Source organism: Pan paniscus, chromosome 4 (genome assembly GCF_029289425.2).
Source record: "Pan paniscus chromosome 4, NHGRI_mPanPan1-v2.0_pri, whole genome shotgun sequence".
NCBI lineage: Eukaryota > Metazoa > Chordata > Mammalia > Primates > Hominidae > Pan > Pan paniscus.
The window spans coordinates 135,111,446-135,129,189 of record NC_073253.2 but is presented as its reverse complement, the minus strand read 5'-3'; the positions used below and the strand labels follow the sequence as shown (position 1 = coordinate 135,129,189).

The following is a 17,744-nucleotide window of genomic DNA, read 5'->3' as shown; positions in this document are numbered from 1 at the left end:
CCCTGTAAGCTTCTCCTTAGGTATCCAGCCTTTCCAGGGTTCAGAAGAGAGTACAGGGCTGGGCATGTCCTCCAGAAATCTGCAAGACTTCTGCAAGAAATCTGAGATTTGCTTGAGGAGAGGGCTGGCAGCCAGAGAGCAGAAGAACGTGTACCCTGTGGGTAGAGACAAGGTCAGGGAGATTGAGTGGGGGGTGCTTTAGAGCTGTAAGCAAGGCAAGATCAGAGAATGAGATCCAGGGCAGGTCCAGGCAGTGATGGAGAAACAGGTCATGGGGAAATGGAAGAGTTTCGCAGGCTGGCTGCCACTAGTACCTTGATGTGGACCAGGCTTCCAGGGTCCCCCAGCGAGCCTGCTCCAATCCCTTTTGTGGTCCTTGCTACCTGAGGCCAGATTCCCTGCACCTGGTATCAAGAAGGCCCACTTTGGGATGCTGATAATTCCAGCTCCTCTCCAACTTCCCATTTCCCTACTAAGCTTTTCCCATGTACATCACACTGGGGCAGCCTATTCCAAACCATGTTCTACCACAAGGGTTCCTCAAAAAACAACATCCATGGTGAAGTAAATTTGAAACACAAATAAATTTGAGAACTTACATAGAAAGTTCAGCTATTTCCTCCTATGAAACTTTCATAGTCTTTCATAGGTGAAGGTACACTGCAACTCTACAAGGCACCCTGAGAATGTATTTCCTACATTGATTTGGCCACAGAACCCTCTTTGAAAGAACAGATAAAACATCTCCTAGGTCACTTTTGTCAAAGACATACACAGTCTGGGAACAGCATTCCCGAGTTATCTGAGTTTTCTGGGGGCTGTTTCTTGGATGAGAAAACCTGCCCAGGGCCCAGGAGAGAATCCTTCAGTCGGTCCTGGGAGGAGTAGCTCCCAAGGACTTGGTATTCCTTAAGGCTCCCAGATCCCTGCCAGCTGACTGACTGCCTGGCACCAAGAGGCCACAGTGCTTGCTTCATGGGGCACCAGGCAGGTAAGAAGGAAAGTCTCAATGACCAGTAGGACAATTTCCCATCTTCCCTCACCCCACTAACCTAAATCATCCTCCCCCTGACCCACCCCACCTTCCCCACCACCCATGGAGCCACATCTATGAGACAGATTTTTAAGGAGATTTCAGAGCCCTCCACCCAGCCCTGACTCCAGTCCCTTCAGCTACAAGTATGACCCCAAGTGCCTGACTTGGTTTTTCTCATTCATCACTGTGCACTTTGATTTCTAACCTTAGCCTCGCGGATGATGCCAGTTTGTTCTGTGATTTTTCCCCTTTTCCTTCTCCAGATGTCCAAATGGATTCTTCGGACAGAGATGTTTGGAGAAACTGCCTTTGCGATTGTACATGCCAGATCCTAAGCAAAGTATGTTTGAAGATACAAACACAAGTCCCTGCTCCTTAGAAAGCTTCCGGGTGCAGTCCCCCCAATGTAGGGCATAGGGCCAGGGGTGTTGGTTGTTTTGATCTTTGGCTGTTTTGTTTTGTTTCTCTTTTCTTTTTTGTATTTTGGTTTGTTAGTTCTTTTTGTTTTGTTTTGTTTTGCTTTGTTTTCATTTTTGGCCTAATCCTTGGGTTTAAAGTTCAGGGCTGCAGGTAAGGGGCAGAGTGGCAAGGCCAATACAAATGGTAACGGTGGCAAGGAACCCAGCTGGCATTGGCAGGAGCCCGTGCCGGGGTGTTGCAATGCCTGTGTCTTGCTATCCTGGCTCTCTCTTTCTGGTTTTCTTTCTTTTGGTAGGTGTCCTGTGGGATACACCGGGGACAGGTGTCAGCAGTTCGCAATGGTCAACTTCTCCAGTATGTCTCTTTCTTCTATTTCTTCTCTTCCCTGGTGACTGACAGTCTCCCCCTGGGGAGGGATGGGGCCTTGCTTAGCAAGACTAGGGGGAGATGTAGAGGGTGTCCTGCGCTCCTTAGAGGAGACGGAAACACCCCCGGCACCCCCACCTCCACATGTGGGCTGTACCTCCTGGGCACAGTAATGCCAAGTTCTCTCTGCAGCAGCCAGGGCCACACCCAGGCCTCCTCCCAACTTCTGGGGTTGGGCAGCCTGGCCAGAATGGGAGGAAGCATTTGCAGAGCCCTCCCCTGCCTCCGAAGGCTGCCTGAGGGTACCAAAGGGTCTGGCAGTGAGTGTGTGTGTGTGTGTGTGTGCCGACGTGTTTGAGAGAGAAAAAAAGTTCTCAGAAAGCCCATTTTCCAGTCTGACCAGAGTTTGTTTGTTTTGAGGGTTTGGAAATGGGGTAGAGGGAAGGAAGGGGAATTAAGGGAGAGCAGGACCCAGGGCAATGATTTCCATGAATACCAGAGATATTTATGTGGCCACAGGATGGTGGGAGAGGGGGCGGGGGTTGGTGCTGGAGATGCTAAAAAGTTGAGGAAATGAGGAATTGAGGGGTAACTGGTGACTCTCTCAGCACCTCTGTGGTCTGAATCCTCCCATCTAGGATTTTATTCCCTTCCTTTCTTCAACTTATGAGGTTGGAGCTTTCTCTTTTGCACAGTTTGCAAAAAAAAAAAAAAAAAAAAAAAAAAAAAGAAGAAGAAGAAGAAGAAAGAAAGAAAAGTGAGCCCCGAGGCCCAAGGACCCAGCCATAATTATGGAGTGCTTTTATTTGGGGCCTGAGAGCAGTTCCTTCCAGCACCACCAGGTGGAGGTGGAGCAGAACAAAAAGCCTCTGGCCGGCCATTGATTCTGCTTGAGGACCAGGGGTCCGCTGGCTTGCAAGGCCTGTCCCCAGTTACCCATCCCATCCTGCAGAGCAGGTTAGGCCCCTGCGTGCCCCCCGACCTCCTCTTCTCCAGGGAGGACAGCTGGGCCCCATGAGGAGTGTGGAACCAAGTGTCCACATGGCACTGGATACTGGGAGGTAGAACTCTGGGAGGTGCTAAAGGTGGGATCCAGGGGACCATGTAGGTAGCCTTGGAGAAAAGGGGTTTGGGGATTTAGGTCTCAGGGTGGAGAAATGATCCTTCCCAGTCCTCCTCAGACCACAGCACAAAAGTCCAGCAAGTTACTCCCCACCCCAACCCCACAGGGGCATAGAGACCCCTGGGGGATGGGAGCTGCTTGGCCCAGATGGTCAACTATCTTAATAGAGTGTGGGAGGCCAAGGAGGAAGGGCAGAGCCTGTGGGCAGGACATGTGGCCCAACAGAATTCTCTAGAACGCAGGCTCTGCAATCATTTCAGAGTCATATCCAGCCCTGAGTGCAGGACTGTAGAGCAGGAGGGACCTCAAGAGAAGGCAGAGCCTAGGCAGAGCTGGGGGCCAGGGGCAAGAGACAGTGGGGCAATATTCCTCTCGGCAGAGAGCCTCCCGGGCTTGTGAGACTGTCCTGGACGGTGAGTCCCAGCCTGTCCTGAATCAGAGCAGCAGAGCCTCCGGAACCGGGCCGCTATCCAAGGCCTCTCTGCCAGCTGGGCTGCTTCAGCTTTCAGCCTAGATCTGCTAGGAAGGTCAGCAGGGCCCCGGGAGCCCAGAAAAGAGCCTGCAAAGGCAGTCCAGGCCCTTCTGCCTAGTGTCTTCAGTAGCTTGACTGTTACCTTTTCGTAAAGGATTTTTGCTCTTCAAGCACTTTCCCAGAGAGCACTTCATGTACTGCTCTAGCAGATAATTACTGAAAAGGTAGTGTAAAGTGCTGGCTTAAGTGTTCAGGCTTCGGATTCAAAGAGACCTCAGTAAAAATGCCAGCTGCTGAGCTTACTAGCTCTGGGGCCTCTTTAACTTCTCAATTTGTTTTCTCATCTGTAAAATGGGGATGATGACATTTATGCCTGTGGGGTTACTGTGAGGATGAAATGAAGTGCTGCATAAGAAGGGCTTAGCAGAGAGCCTGCCATTGTGATTGGAGCACAATTTAGTACCTCTCCCAGCATACAACTGGTATGCGGGGGCAGGGCAGCATCAGCCCCCTAGAGGCTGACTCCCAGCACATCCTGAGCAAAGTGTCCAACCTGCCCAGATAGCATCTAGACCAGGTTATCTTTTGCAGAGATCAAAGAAAGAGCCTGTGACTGCAATAGCACATTGAAGCTTTTCTTTCTTCCACAAACAGCCCCTCCATTCCCCACGGGTCAAAGCTTGTCCATCTTTATGTCCCCATGTAAAAGAGCACACATACTTGTACACACAAGCACAAACGCATGAGCATGGGCTCATACATGCACAAACACACAATCATGTTCTTACATACCTGCACACATGAGCAAACCCATGAGCATGTGCTCACGCCTGCACACACAAGTGCAAACACAGGAGCTCATGCTCACATCTGTACACATCACTGCCTCCTTGTCCAGGCACCCTATGACTGTATGGCATGGAACATGTCCAGCATGAAGAATTTGCATATTGTCTGGTAAGCACAGCCCTGTTGGGAGTCCAGCATCAGGTTGCCATGGTTACTGGTCAACATGCAAATTTCTGGTTAATAGGACCTTCCAGTGACTCAGTGGTGCCACTCCACCCTGGCTGAGTGGCAGCCAATGAACATAATGAGTGGGAAGGTCTTGTCTTTGCTGGGGCGGACACAGCCATAGGCCCCTCATGTTCCAATCCATGCTTCCCAGTGAGAAAGCTGCCTACCCAGTGACTGGCCAGGCCCTCAGTGACCCCACCAATCATGCCAGCCACCACTCTAAACAGTACTGGCCTTTGACTCAAAGAGGAGGCCAATTAGGAGCCCTAGAAGCTGCAGCTGCTACTATTCAGTTCCCAGAGGAGTCACGCAGAAGAAAACGCTTAAAGGGCTTTGGGAGCCCTGCTCACTTCTCCAGATGGTCATTGTCCTCAGGAATACCCAGCCAGGCCTGCCCAGAAACTCAGTGGGCAGGAAAGCCATGGCTTAGCACCAAGGGACCAAAGGGTCTGGCCTCCAGTCTCCCTTCTGCCTCCTAATTTGCTGTGTGACCTTGAGAAAGTGTCCTAGCATCACTGGGCCCCAGCTGCCTCATCTAATACAACCACCTCGTCGGAAAGTGGGGCCCAGACCAGCTCTATGAACCCAATCCTCTTTGTGTCCCAGGTGCTGTGGTCAAGCTGGGCTGTTCTCTCAGGGCAGCATGGCTGGATATCCAAACAATGTGAGCTCTCCAGCTGCCTGAAGGGTCCCTGGGCCACAGCATTAACTACTCAGTGAGAGGTGCGCCAGGGTTCTTTGAGAATTGTCAAGTTTGTACTGTCTACTCAGCACGCCTGACCAGCCCTGGGACACCCTGGAGAGGAGTGGACAAACTGTACTTACGGCAACTTTTTCCTGCCTCCAAGCAGTCAGAGTGGGAATGCAAAGAAACCAAAACGTCAAGGTCACTCCCCAACCTGGGATTTAATAGCAGTACAAGAATGGCTTGTGTCTGGAAAAGCTGGGAGTAATGAATGCTTCATTGGTGTGGTCTCTGCATGGAACTGGGGGGTTGAAGCCCCAGGATCTTCCTCAAGCCTCTTTAGTCAGAGCCATCACAGTCCCTGGCTCGGAGCCATGCTGCTCTCCCACCCTTTTCCAAATGCAGAACCTTCTGGAATCCCTATCAGGAAGTAGATGAGAGGTCCAGGGATGGATAATGCGCAGGACTTCCTGCGGATTGCCACGTGCTCGCCTTCCTCCAAGGCAGATGAGAATATCAGACACAGTGTCACACCTTCCCTGGATCTAGCGGTGCTGACCATACACCTGGGGAAGCCAGAGAGTGAGCCAATCCAGGCTAGGAGCGGGGCCCTGCACGCATGCTGAGCTCATGCCGTCCAGGCTTGTTCACATCTTCCTGTAGCTGTGTGCAAGCACTTTGGACAGACAAGGAAACAGGGATTATGGCTTACCCACATCCACATAGTGAATTAGGGATGAAACTGAGACTCTAGGCTTGTAGACCGATGCTGGCTGCTACATTAGAATGGTAGGTGAGCTTTTTAAAAACACTGTTGAGATTTCTGGGCTCCCACCTCAGAGCCAGATTTCCTCAGTCTGGACAATTCAGAAGCTCAGCCAGGTTTGCAAACCTCCTAGGATACTATGCCCCAGGCTGATCCCCACGTAACAGAGAAGAGCCTGAGACTTAACTAGATTGGAATCACTCAGGGTGGCACAGCAGCAGGTCAGTGCAGAACTGACCCTTGAGTCAGGGTCCTTTTATCTAACCCTTCAATGATGTGGGGGTCTCCGTCACAGGGTCCTGAAATCACACATTCAAAACAGGATCCCACTTCCAAGACTGTAATTTGTCCACCAGTTGAGGAGCTCAGACATTCTACAAGTGAACCCACTTGTCTCTTCCTGTGAGTTGCAGTTTGCTCTTCTGGGTAGTGAAATCAGACTCAGGCACCATGGCCCAGCCCTGTAGGCTTCTAGGGTGTTGCGGTGTCAAGTAGAGAAGTGACCTGCTATCTGGAGCCTCATCCTCTTCCTCTTCCCGCTCCCTCCCACAGACTCTGAGGCTCCCCACCCGGGCTCCCAGTACGTGGACAGGCCAGCTAGGCCTGTGGGGCACAGCAGGGACATGGGGCCAGTCTGGGGACCTCATGCCTGCACTCTGAACAAAAAAAAAAAAATTGGGCCCCCAATGAGGGAGCTGGGCAAGCTGTCTGCAGGAAGGCTTGAGAGTTGAGAGTGCTGAAGGCCTGGCACTGATGCTGGGAGGAGCAGGGGGGCTCCTGAGACCCCCACCCCCACTTACCTTTCCTCCCAGGGACATTTGCCAACTGACTCTTGCGCCTCTGCCTCGCCACCAGGTACTAACCCCACAGCTCATCTCTAAAGAGCCTGCCCTGCCTGCTGTTTCTAACATCTCTCTCTGCCCTCCTTGGGGCTCTTGGGGACTGGGTGTCAGGGAAGGAGCTCAGGAGGCTGGGAGGGGACACTACTAACCTGCTTTCACCTCGCAGGATGGCTGCCCGGTGTCTGAGGAGTCCTGACCAACGTTTCTGTCTCTCTCTCTCCCCCTGTCCCCACCCACCTGTCTCTCTCCCTCCACCCCTCCCTTTGTGACCCTCCGCTCTTCTGCACTGCCAGAGCACCTTGGATTTGAATTAAAGGGTATGAAACCTCTGTGTGTCACTCAGCACCATCTGCGTGGCCCCTCTCCACAGCCTCCAATGCCATGTGTGCTGAATGTTTGGTTTCCTTTCCAAAAAATGGAAAAGGGATGATTCCAAAAATCTCTCCTGGCCCCATCGAGATGTCCTATCATAAACTACATTGATTTAGCAGGAGACGAAAGAAGCTCATGAACAGAAGGGCACTCAGGGGTTCGGACCGTTGCCCTCAGTGTACAGTAGCATCCCTCACATAGGGGAGATTTATTGCTAGGAGAGCTCAGAGGGGAGGGCCCCCTCCTGAGCTGAGTGCAGACCCACAGGCTGGCTGGACAAGAGATAGGCCCCATGTGTGAACATGGCCCCTTGAAGGGCTGGTGTCCAGGAACCACAGAAGCCTGGTTTGGAGAGTTGTGCAGAGAGGCATCCCTTTCCATTTGACTTTAGTCTTCTTTCCATTCCCCATTTCCATGTTCATTGCTTTTCATCCTGCACCAGGCCAGCAGCTGATAACTCTCTATTTATCTCTGTCCCTGCCCTGTGTCTGTCTGCCCGGCTTTGCCATCTGCTTGAGGCTGTCATTCCCTCCATGATCTGACCCCACATTGGCAAGACCAGCCAGGGTCTGGGTGGGGCTGGCCTCTAGTACCTGCCCCTTGTCTCCCAGCTCAGAATCTTACATGTGTCCTCCTGCCACCTGCTACTACCACCCTCTGGCCCCCGGAAGACTCCTTGGGCTAGAAGGGACTTTAAGGGGTTAGTGTTTCTGGCTCTCTGGCTTTGCACCGGGAGGCTCCTCCATAGCTCAAGTGTCCAGGCATATGACATGAGGAGAGAGGCAGGGGCTCAGAGGGTGGGGGCTCCAGTGGGGTGGGATCTCAGACATGGTGCAGAGCCTACAGTTACAGAAAGGCTGCTCTCGTGGCTGATTTGGGGAGGCCTCCTAGCCCCACCACCTATCCTCTATCAGCTGTTCTCAGTAGAAGATAGATTGCAAAGTTTGTGTGTAAGAGTGCATCTGTCTATAGCTACTGGCTGTGATGGGGTGGTGGGAGAGGCATTGAGTCCGTGTGGGGTCTGTGATGGTGGCAGGGTGCACAGGCGTGACTCTGCAGGTACGTGTGTGTTGTTGAGAGTATACACCTTGTGAGGTCTGTCAGGGCAAGATGTCAGCAGGTGGAGGGGCTGTGAACGCCTTTGTGTTAAGGTTTGAGCACTGTGCAGGTGGAACTGTGAGGGCGTGGAGATGAGTGTGAGTGTGCAGATATGTCAATGTCTATAAGGCTGGTCTGTATATTCACTCACTCACCAATGCAACAAACATCTATGGAACAGAATTTACCAGACACACAGTCCCTGCCCTCCTGGGCTCACATTCACAGGTGACAACAAGCAAACAGGAAAGACGTCAGGTGGTGTTCAGTGCTGCACAGAAAATAAAATGAGGTAATGGGATAGTGCCTGGCTGGAGTGGGGTGCTAGTGTAGCTAAGTGGTCAGGGAAGGTTTATCTGAGGAGGTGACATCTGTTTTAAGACCTGATGAAAAGTGGCCAACCCTGCAAACAACCAGGGGGGAGTCCTGCAGAGGGCAGCACAGCAGGTATAGAGATCATGTGGTTGGAGTGGGCTTGCCTTGTTCAGTGGATGGAGAGACTTCCAGCAGCTCTGAAGCACAGTGAACGCAGGGAGAGGACCACAGATGAGATCCAAAAGGAAGGCTGGGACCAAGCAGCCGGGGGCCTCAGAGGCCATGGTAAGGCTTTAGGTTGCATTTGAGTCACAGTGTGAAGCCATTTTGAGTCTCTAAACAGGGGAGTAAAATGATCTGCTTTATGGTTGTAAATAAATGTAGCTTTGGATGGACAACAGCCTGGGCTGGGGGCAGGGTGGGGAGGAGTGGAAGCAGAAAGACCCGTCAGAAGGTGACCATCTCCAGATGAGAGGTGACACCATCCTGGACTAAGTTGGAAGCAATGGAAATGGTAAGGCTAGATCAGACCCAGGATCTACTTGGGAAGCAGAGCTGCGAGGACTTGCGGCTGGATCCGGCATTAGGGTAGGTGGGAAGAAAGGGAGTAATCAAGAATGAGCCCAAGGTATGGGGCCTGAGCAACAGGAAAAGTGGTGCTGCACCCATGAGCTGGGAAGAGTCGAGTAGGAGTTTGAAAAGAGGGTAAGGAAGCAGGGATTCTCTTTGGTCATGGCCCTTGGATGCATGAGTCTGGTGCCCAACACAGCCCAAGTAGGATGCAACCGATTAAATGCCTGCAGAGAAAAGGACATGAATAGCAAGCAGAAAGGGATCACAGATGACTGCAATAGGAAAAATGCTCAACCTCAATCATGAGTAAAATGGAAATAAAAACGACACTGAGACAGCACAGTTCACCCCCTGGACTGGTAAACTCAACAAGTCTGATAACACCATGGAGTGAGGGGAACCAGTCCTCTCATCCATGTCTGATGGGACAGAGGCTGCCAATAGGTGCAGACTCGATGGAGGGCCATCTGGCACGATCATACTTCAGGGAGCAGTCAGGGCAGGACATAAAAACTTGAGAGTCTGCAAATAGACGGTATATAAAGTCTGAGTCTGAGTTAAATCACTAAGGGAGAGAGGGCAGGTGCAGGAAAGAAAGAAACCTGAGCCCAGGCCCTTCTATCTTCCCAGTCGGCAGAAAAGAAGAAAGCACGGCTAAGACAGAGACAGGTCAGCCAATGAAGTAGGACAGAGAGAAGAACCATTCCAAAGCCCAGGGGGAGTGGGCCCCAGAAGGAGGAGAGCAGCTGGGAAGGAAGCAAGTGACCTCAGGACTTGGCGGCCTGGAGGTTGTTGGTGCCTGTGACCAGGGTAGTCTCAGAGGAGTGATGGAGACACATGCCTGGCTGAACTGGATGAGGCATGTGAAGGGGGCGTGAGAGCTGGAGCCAGGGCTGTGGGCACAGAGCCAAGAGATGGGGACCTAGGGTGGAGGTCTGGTTGTTTACAACTCCATCCAACTGTGTGTCAGTGGGCATGGGCGTGTGTGTGCACCTGTTGCTGGAGTGTGTGGTTAACTCTGTGTGTGTGCATATGTTGTGTGTGCAGGTGTGTGTGTGTGAATGAAGGCGTCTGCCTGTGAATCAGATAGGCATAGTTAGAAATCTCTGTGTGTCTGGAGGGTTTGTAGCCCTGGGTGTTTCCTGGTGTGTACACCTTTGCCACAGGATATGCTGCAAGCCCAAGAGGTTAGGGACATTTCCCAGGGCTCTGCCAAGGCATTGAGGTCCAGCCTCCACTTTCCCCTGAGCTGGGAGGAGGGGCCAGCCAGCAGGTGTGGTGGGCACGGGTGGGGTCTCTGGGCTGTAGCCTTGACTACAGCTAGCGCTGTCACCTTTTACTTTTTCTTCCTCCTGGCTTTCTCTGTTTTAGAAGGATGGGGGTTGCCCCAGCAGCAGCAGCAGCAGCAGAGGGTAAAGAGGACAGTCGGCCTTTGGGAGGGCTTTGAGGCCCAGCCTAGCTCAGCTCCTCAGCAACGGTGGGGGCTGTTCCTTGCACACCAGCACTTTCCTAGATGCCAGGGGTCCATGGTGCCACTGGCGGGCTTCTCACAAGCAGAGATAGCAGGCCTGGAGGGGGCCAGGGCCACTCCCTGACCAGGCTGCAGGGGTAAACAAAGGCATTCCCATGATCACTGCCAGGAAGAACAACTCCTCTTGGCCCACCAAGGTTCTTTGCAGCTACCAGGCCACTGTGGAGCAGGGCAGGGTCGCCGGCCAGACTGAGCTGTCCTCCCCTGCTCTACAGCCTCGGGAGCTTTGCCTCCACTCCATCCCTTCCCATTCCCCTGCATTTTCCACTCATGTGCTCTGGGCAGGCATGGGGCTTGGGGAGGGGAACTCAGGAGGAGTTGTGTGTGACCAGATCCATGGGTGGGTGGGAGCTGCAGGGAAGTGGATGGCAAAACAGAGCATGTAGGAGGGAAGGAACTGGCTGGAGAAAAGGGATGGAAAGGAGCTGGGCAGGACCTGAGCTGGGGAGAGCCTATGGCTTTGGGGGCAAAGGGGTCTCTGCACCACTATCCCTATGGGGTTTGCCTCCTGCCCCACCCCTCACATCCACCCTACCTCTGCAGAAGCCGAGGAGCTGTACCAGAAGAGGGTCCTGACCATCACGGGCATCTGCGTGGCTCTGCTGGTCGTGGGCATCGTCTGTGTGGTGGCCTACTGCAAGACCAAGTGAGTGTCAGTCACTCAAGCTGGGGACAGGCCAAGCCAAGGGATGGGCCTCCAAGAATGTCTGTGAAGAAGACTTTCCTCCCCCACCCCACTGGAGCCCTCTATACCCTCCTAGGCCCCAACTACCCCTCGGGGGCCTCTGTAGCTGGGTGGGTGTGCAGCCAAAGATCTGGACCAAGAAGTAGAGGCAGAGGGTCAGGGAGACAGGCCCCAGGGCACTGACGAAGAATGGTTGTGAGCACAGGCTTTGGAAGAAGACGAATCTGGGTTCAAATCCAGCTCTGCTATTTCCCATGTAACCTTGAGCAAATTGATGGTTCCTCATGGGAATGATCCTGGTATGTACCTCAAAGGACACTGTGAGGACCTGAGCAGGAGCGTGCAGCTGACCCCACAGGTTCCTGGAGCAGGTGCCCCGTCAAGTGGGCAGGTACTGGGTAGTGTTGGGGAGGAACACAGAGCAGACAGCTTCATTCCCAAAGAAAGACAGATGCCTCAGAGCACTGCCTGACCCCGCCTTGGGAGCAATTGAGACAAAAGGACAGAGAAGGCAGGGCTGGTCCCCCTCTGGACAGAGAAGAGGTAGGGGCAGAACCTTGGGGCAAGGAGAATAAGTGAACAGAGAGGGAGCCGGGCAGTCTAAGCTAAAAGACAGCACAGATGAGGGTCAACTGTACTCCCGGAGCATGGGCAGCCCAGACTAGCTGGAGCAAAGGGCCAGGGACAGGAAAAAAGAGGGCATGAGTCTAAAAGGATAGCTGGGACCCAGATGGTACCATAGGGCCTTGGATGCCGAGCTAGCAAGTTTGGGTTTATCCAGTGAAGGCTATAGATGTGCCTTTGTTGGATAAACCCAGGCTCCCTAGCTCGGCATCCAAGGCCCTATGACCTTCTGATGTGCTGAAAGATGATGGGTTTGTAACAACTGTTCTTATCTGGAAAGCAAGGGTCTGGACTGGACAGAGCCACCATTCTGGGGACTGAGCCCCTGGTCTGGACTCATGCTGCCCCATCTGTGGCATCTGAAGTCCTGCTGGCCTTGTCTTGAATGAATCCAGGACCAGAAAGTCTGGAGGAGAGTCAGGAGGGAGTTGGGGCCCAGTGAGCCCAGAGGAGACTGGGCCCAAGAGGGAAAACTAAGTCCAAGAATTGGAGAAAAAGCAAGCCGCCTGTCCTGCCCCCACTGCATTTACTCACTTCTTCAACAAACATTCAGTGCCTGCTGGACACCAGGCCCTGCCTCAGGCATACGGCCGGTGCTCTGAACAAGTGGTCCAGTGTCACGGGACACCTTTTAGAGGCACCTAACCTTGGCTGAGGAGCAGGAAGGGTTTCCCTGAGGAAGCAGCATTTAGGCCAGGGCCTGAGAGGTGAACAAGAGTTAGCAGGTGAAGAGGAGAGAAAGTATTCCAGGTGAATGGCCTGGCATGCGCAAAGGCCGGGAGGCCAGAGAGGGCTGGGCATAGTGGGGGATCAGAAACAAGCTCACCATGGAGGCAGCTAGCTGGGGTGCTGGGTGGGCAGAGAGAGACAGGGCTGGGAGAGAAACAGGACACTAAGGCCCAATAAAGGGGTTTTATTTTCATTTTTGCGGGTACTTAGTAGGTGTATATATTTATGGGGTACATGAGATATTTTGATACAGGCATGCAATGCATAATAATCATATCATGTATTCTATTCATCCCCCCAGGCATTTATCCTTTGTGACCTTGAGCAAACTGATGGGTCCTCATGGACCTTTGTGTTACAAGCAATCCAGTTATACTCTTTTAAATGTACAATTAAATTATTATTGACTATAGTCACCCCATATGCTATTGAATACTAGGTCTTTTTCCTTCTAACTAGTTTTTGTACCCATGAACCATCCCCACCTCCCTCCCAACCCCCCACTTCCTTTCCCAGCCTCTGGTAACCATCCTTCTACTCTCTATCTCCATGAGTTCACAATGAAGGGTCTTAAACAGGGGAGGGACATGATTAGATTTAATATCAAATAAATCGAGCATTTAATATGTGCCAATCTGAAGTAGTCCCACAGGCCCTGACTCCCTAGCCACAGCACCTGTTTTATTTTCTTCATGGAACTTTATTGAAAGTATCTAGTTCATTGCTTTGTTTATGTGTTTACCATCTGCTTCCTCTACTGGCCTGCAGGCTTCAGGAGGGTGGATTCCCTATCTACCTATCTATTGTCTCTGCTCCAAAACAGTGTCTGGCACATAGTGATAACTCAATACATACCAAATTAATGAATGAGGGAGAGAGAGAGGGAGTCAGCACTGTGCTTGAATGTTTCATATACTTTTAATCCTCAATAGTCTTTGGAATGGATAAATGATCACCCTGTCTTACAGATGAGGAAAGTGAAACGTGAAGAGCTTAAGTAACTTGCCCGGGGTTGCATAGCTAGAAAGCAGTGAAGTTCTACTCTCTGGGCAGAGCCAGAGCTCACTGCCACGACGCTCAGGTCCTATTGGATTCAGGTGGTAGTGATGCTGTAGGGCAGCTTGAGTACAGGGACGAGCAGTAGCCATGGCCACCCTGGGCAGGAAGAAAAGCTGTTTCCCTAGAGAGATAGCTAGGGAAGTTCATCGTTGGCGAGTGGGGGGAATGCCAGGCTCACCTTCCCTTCCCTTGTGCAGAAAACAGCGGAAGCAGATGCACAACCACCTCCGGCAGAACATGTGCCCGGCCCATCAGAACCGGAGCTTGGCCAATGGGCCCAGCCACCCCCGGCTGGACCCAGAGGAGATCCAGATGGCAGATGTGAGTGGCTTTCCTGGGGCCCCCTTCTGAGCCCTCAGTGGACAGCCAGCCTTCTCATGCCCCCTGCAAGGATGGGCCAGGGCAGCAGCCAGCCTATCCCATGGCCAGCCTTGCCTGCTAGGCACTGCCTCACCAGGATGGCTGGCCTTGCTTTGCTCACTTCCATGAGGAAGGGGTGGGGGTTGATTTGCTGGAGCCATCACTGCCCCAAAATCAAGTCACTCTCACACAGTGGGTCTCCCCAACCAGGAGCTCAGTCAGTGCTCATCACTTCCCTGTCCCCAACAAGAAAGAGTTAATTTGGGCCCCGGTCACTAACTCTCGCCCAACTCTGTCTGTTCCAGTATATTTCCAAGAACGTGCCAGCCACAGACCATGTCATCAGGAGAGAAACTGAGACCACCTTCTCTGGGAGCCACTCCTGTTCTCCTTCTCACCACTGCTCCACAGCCACACCCACCTCCAGCCACAGGTAGGCACCACCAAGGCCCATGGAAACTTGTAGACTCACATACTTCATCTGGCGCAAAGTGCCCACTTACTCCGACATCCAGAGCTATTCAATACCCTCCCCTGAGCTTGCCACAGGAATCACAGCACACCTTAGCCTCCTCTCCAGAATTGCAGAGGCCAGTCCACACAGCACAAAGGCTCAGATAACTCAAAAATAACATGGCTGGCTCCCTTCTTCCCTGGGAGCACCAGGAAATAGTCAGGGCCCTCACATACTGGCCCCTGGGGCTGGGCTTCTGAGATAGGTAGCTAAGGACCACGGTGGTGGAAAGGTCCCAGACAGGGGGTCTAAGGTAAGGCTGGGGGGAGGCTGGTTGCAGGAAGGAAAGAAATGGGTCTCTGCACATTACAGCTCACCCATCTATGGGACCCCAGCCCTCCTTCTTCCAATATTGGGGTTGGGCATTTGCAACAATACACATCACCCCAGAGTGGAGAAGGGCATTGAGCTAAGGGAGCTCGAGGTGGAAGAAGAGCCAGGGAGGTCCATGGGTCCACACCTGCTGGGCCGCCCTGCCCCTTCCTGACCCCTCGTCTCACCCCATCTGGCTTTCCCAGACACGAGAGCCACACGTGGAGCCTGGAACATTCTGAGAGCCTGACTTCTGACTCCCAGTCGGGGATCATGCTATCATCAGTGGGTACCAGCAAATGCAACAGCCCAGCATGTGTGGAGGCCCGGGCAAGGCGGGCAGCAGCCTACAACCTGGAGGAGCGGCGCAGGGCCACCGCGCCACCCTATCACGATTCCGTGGACTCCCTTCGCGACTCCCCACACAGCGAGAGGTCAGTTCCTACCCCCTGGCCTATTCCCCGCTTAGCCAGAGGGCTGGCACCACTGGCCCAAGGCTGACCCTTAGGGCCCCTCAGAAACACTCCAAAGAGCCTCATCTCCATTTTTCATATGGGAAAACAAGGTCCTAGAAAAGGTGAAATGGCCTGCTCAGAGCCATCGGCATGTTAATGACAGACTGGGACTAGAGTTGGGCCAGTGGACCCTGGTGGACAGTGACCATCTAATTTAATTGTCCTCCCAGGACACTTTTCACACTAGAAAAAGGACATTATTAATAGTTACACTGGAACATCAAGAACAAACAGGCAGCCGGGCGCGGTGGCTCGCACCTGTAATCCCAGCACTTGGGAGGCCAAGGCGCATGGATCACCTGAGGTCAGGAGTTTGAGCCTAGTCTGGCCAACACGGTGAAACCCCCATCTTTACTAAAAATACAAAAATTAGCCAGGCATGGTGGCACATGCCTGTAATCACAGCTACTTGGGAGGCTGAGGCAAGAGCATCCCTTCACCTGGGAGGCGGAGGTTGCAGTGAGCTGAGATGGCGCCACTGCACTCCAACCTCAGCAACAGAGCAAGACTCCCTTTACAAAAAGAAAAAAAAAAAAGAACAAACGGGCTGTTCTGGACAAACCAGGATACATGCTAGAAGTTCCAGTCCCAGCAGGAACAGAAGGAGACACGAAGAAGGAGTAAACTGCAGAGTGGGAGGGGAGGTTGCCTTTGAGGACACTGACCAGCACAAGATGGACGTGAGCCAAGAATGATGGCAGGCCTTGGCAGTATCAGCAACAAGACCCCAGGGTTCAAGGCCTTGTTGGCTTCCTAAGCAGTGGATGTAGTAAGAACCAGGAAACGCCCTTTCTTCCCTGACTCCAAGCCAGAAGTCAAGGGCCAGCACCCCTGCCACCTTGCTCAGCCCTGAGTGGCCCTCAGCAAGTGGGGTCTGTAGGAGGTGAGCAGGGAAAGATGAGTGGTACTAAAAACTCCACACCAGGGAGCAGGGAGAGGAGCAGATATTCCCTTGCTCTCAACTCAGCCTACTCCATGCCAGGCCCTGTGCTGGGCAGGCCTGGCTGGGAATCCAGAAGTGGCCTGCCAGGTTCCTGCTCCTGAGGAGCTCCTAGCCACAGAAACAAACCAAGGAAGCTTACAGCAGCCTATGGAAAGTGCTAAACATGACACCACACCAGGGCAGAGAGACCCAGTCTGACTGTAGGCTCTGGGAAGCAGCCAGATTTTCTAAGCCCAGCTCCACCACCTGTGTGATTTGGGGCAGACTGATCACCTCTGTACCTTGTTCCCTCAGCTGTAGAACAGGGAGAACAAAAGCTACTATGCATGGTTCAAGTGAAGGCCACCTGAGATCATGTGCACAGAGCTCTTTGTCTCATCCCTGGCATGGAGCTGATGCTCACTAGGTGTAGCTATTTATGAATCGTAACCACAGCAATGAGACTCCTTAATGGGTGGTAGGAAGGGGAGAGGCAGGAGAGCAGGAAGAAAAGCATTCTAGGCACGGGGAACAACTTGAGCTGTTCCAACAGAGGCACTTAAGAACAGGGCTGATGAGTGAGGTGCCTGGAACAGAGTGGGCTGTAGGGAGCAGAGGAGCTGGGCCTGAACAGGCAAGCTGAGGCCAGACAGACTGACCCTGGGTGGGTAAACAGGAAGACCGGCTTCAGCAGAGCTGTGACTTTACAAGATTGCTCTGGGAACTGCATAGAGTGAAGGAGGAGAGACCCTGGGGTGGACCCAGATGACCACATGTGAACAGTCGGGCCCAGGATGGGGTGGAGAGTGTGCTTCCGGAGAAGGGAATGGGTAGGACTTGGTGGTTAATCAGATGTGCCGGTGGGAAAGGGAAGAGGGAGGAGTCAGGCGATTCAGAAAAAATGATAATGGGGACTCCAGGCTGGTTCCAGAGAGCAGTGAGATGCCCAGCTGTGCAGTTTGGAAGGGAAGCGTGGAGGTGGGTGGCCCCTGTCCTGAGGTGACAACGGTGGGGCAGAAGACTGATGGGCTTACAAGGGGGATGTGGAGCACAAAAGGGGACAGGTACCCGGGATCCAGCCTGGGAGATAGTAGCAAGGCCAGACTTCTGAAGGAGCTGGTGGTGTGGGGATGGGTCTGTAGCCACAAGCAGAGACACCTCATGGGATCTTGGTACTCCCCTGAAGCAGGTTTTGACTTCACTGTAAGGAGGAATATTTCCCTCACTGAAGCCATCAGGGCATGGGAGGAATTGTCCCTGTGGGGCAGTGAGGCCAGGTCACAGGGGTATCTGAATGGAGACTAATGGCTTCTGGAATTGGGCAGTATGAGTCCTGGTTCCTGACTAGCCTCAAGTCACATCCCAGCTCTGCCACTTCTTGGCTGTGTAAATCCTGAATAAGTCACTT

At 52.9% G+C, this 17,744-nt stretch overlaps 1 protein-coding gene across 6 annotated transcripts in view; it reads left to right on the top strand.

Annotated features, from left to right (window-relative positions):
- NRG2 (neuregulin 2) overlaps positions 1 to 17,744 on the top strand; it is a 195,103-nt gene that overhangs the window by 174,949 nt on the left and 2,410 nt on the right. For 2 of the 6 annotated variants that reach the window (XM_034960613.3, XM_057302415.1), the window contains exons 5-10: positions 1,300 to 1,376; positions 7,021 to 7,044; positions 11,160 to 11,262; positions 13,911 to 14,034; positions 14,379 to 14,506; positions 15,106 to 15,333. In XM_034960613.3, the coding sequence (XP_034816504.1) occupies positions 1,300 to 1,376; positions 7,021 to 7,044; positions 11,160 to 11,262; positions 13,911 to 14,034; positions 14,379 to 14,506; positions 15,106 to 15,333 (684 nt within the window). Of the gene's footprint in view, positions 1 to 1,299; positions 1,377 to 1,751; positions 1,811 to 7,020; positions 7,045 to 11,159; positions 11,263 to 13,910; positions 14,035 to 14,378; positions 14,507 to 15,105; positions 15,334 to 17,744 lie in introns of all 6 variants that reach the window. The other 4 variants (XM_034960614.3, XM_057302416.1, XM_003829345.6 and 1 more) reach the window with 3 other exon arrangements.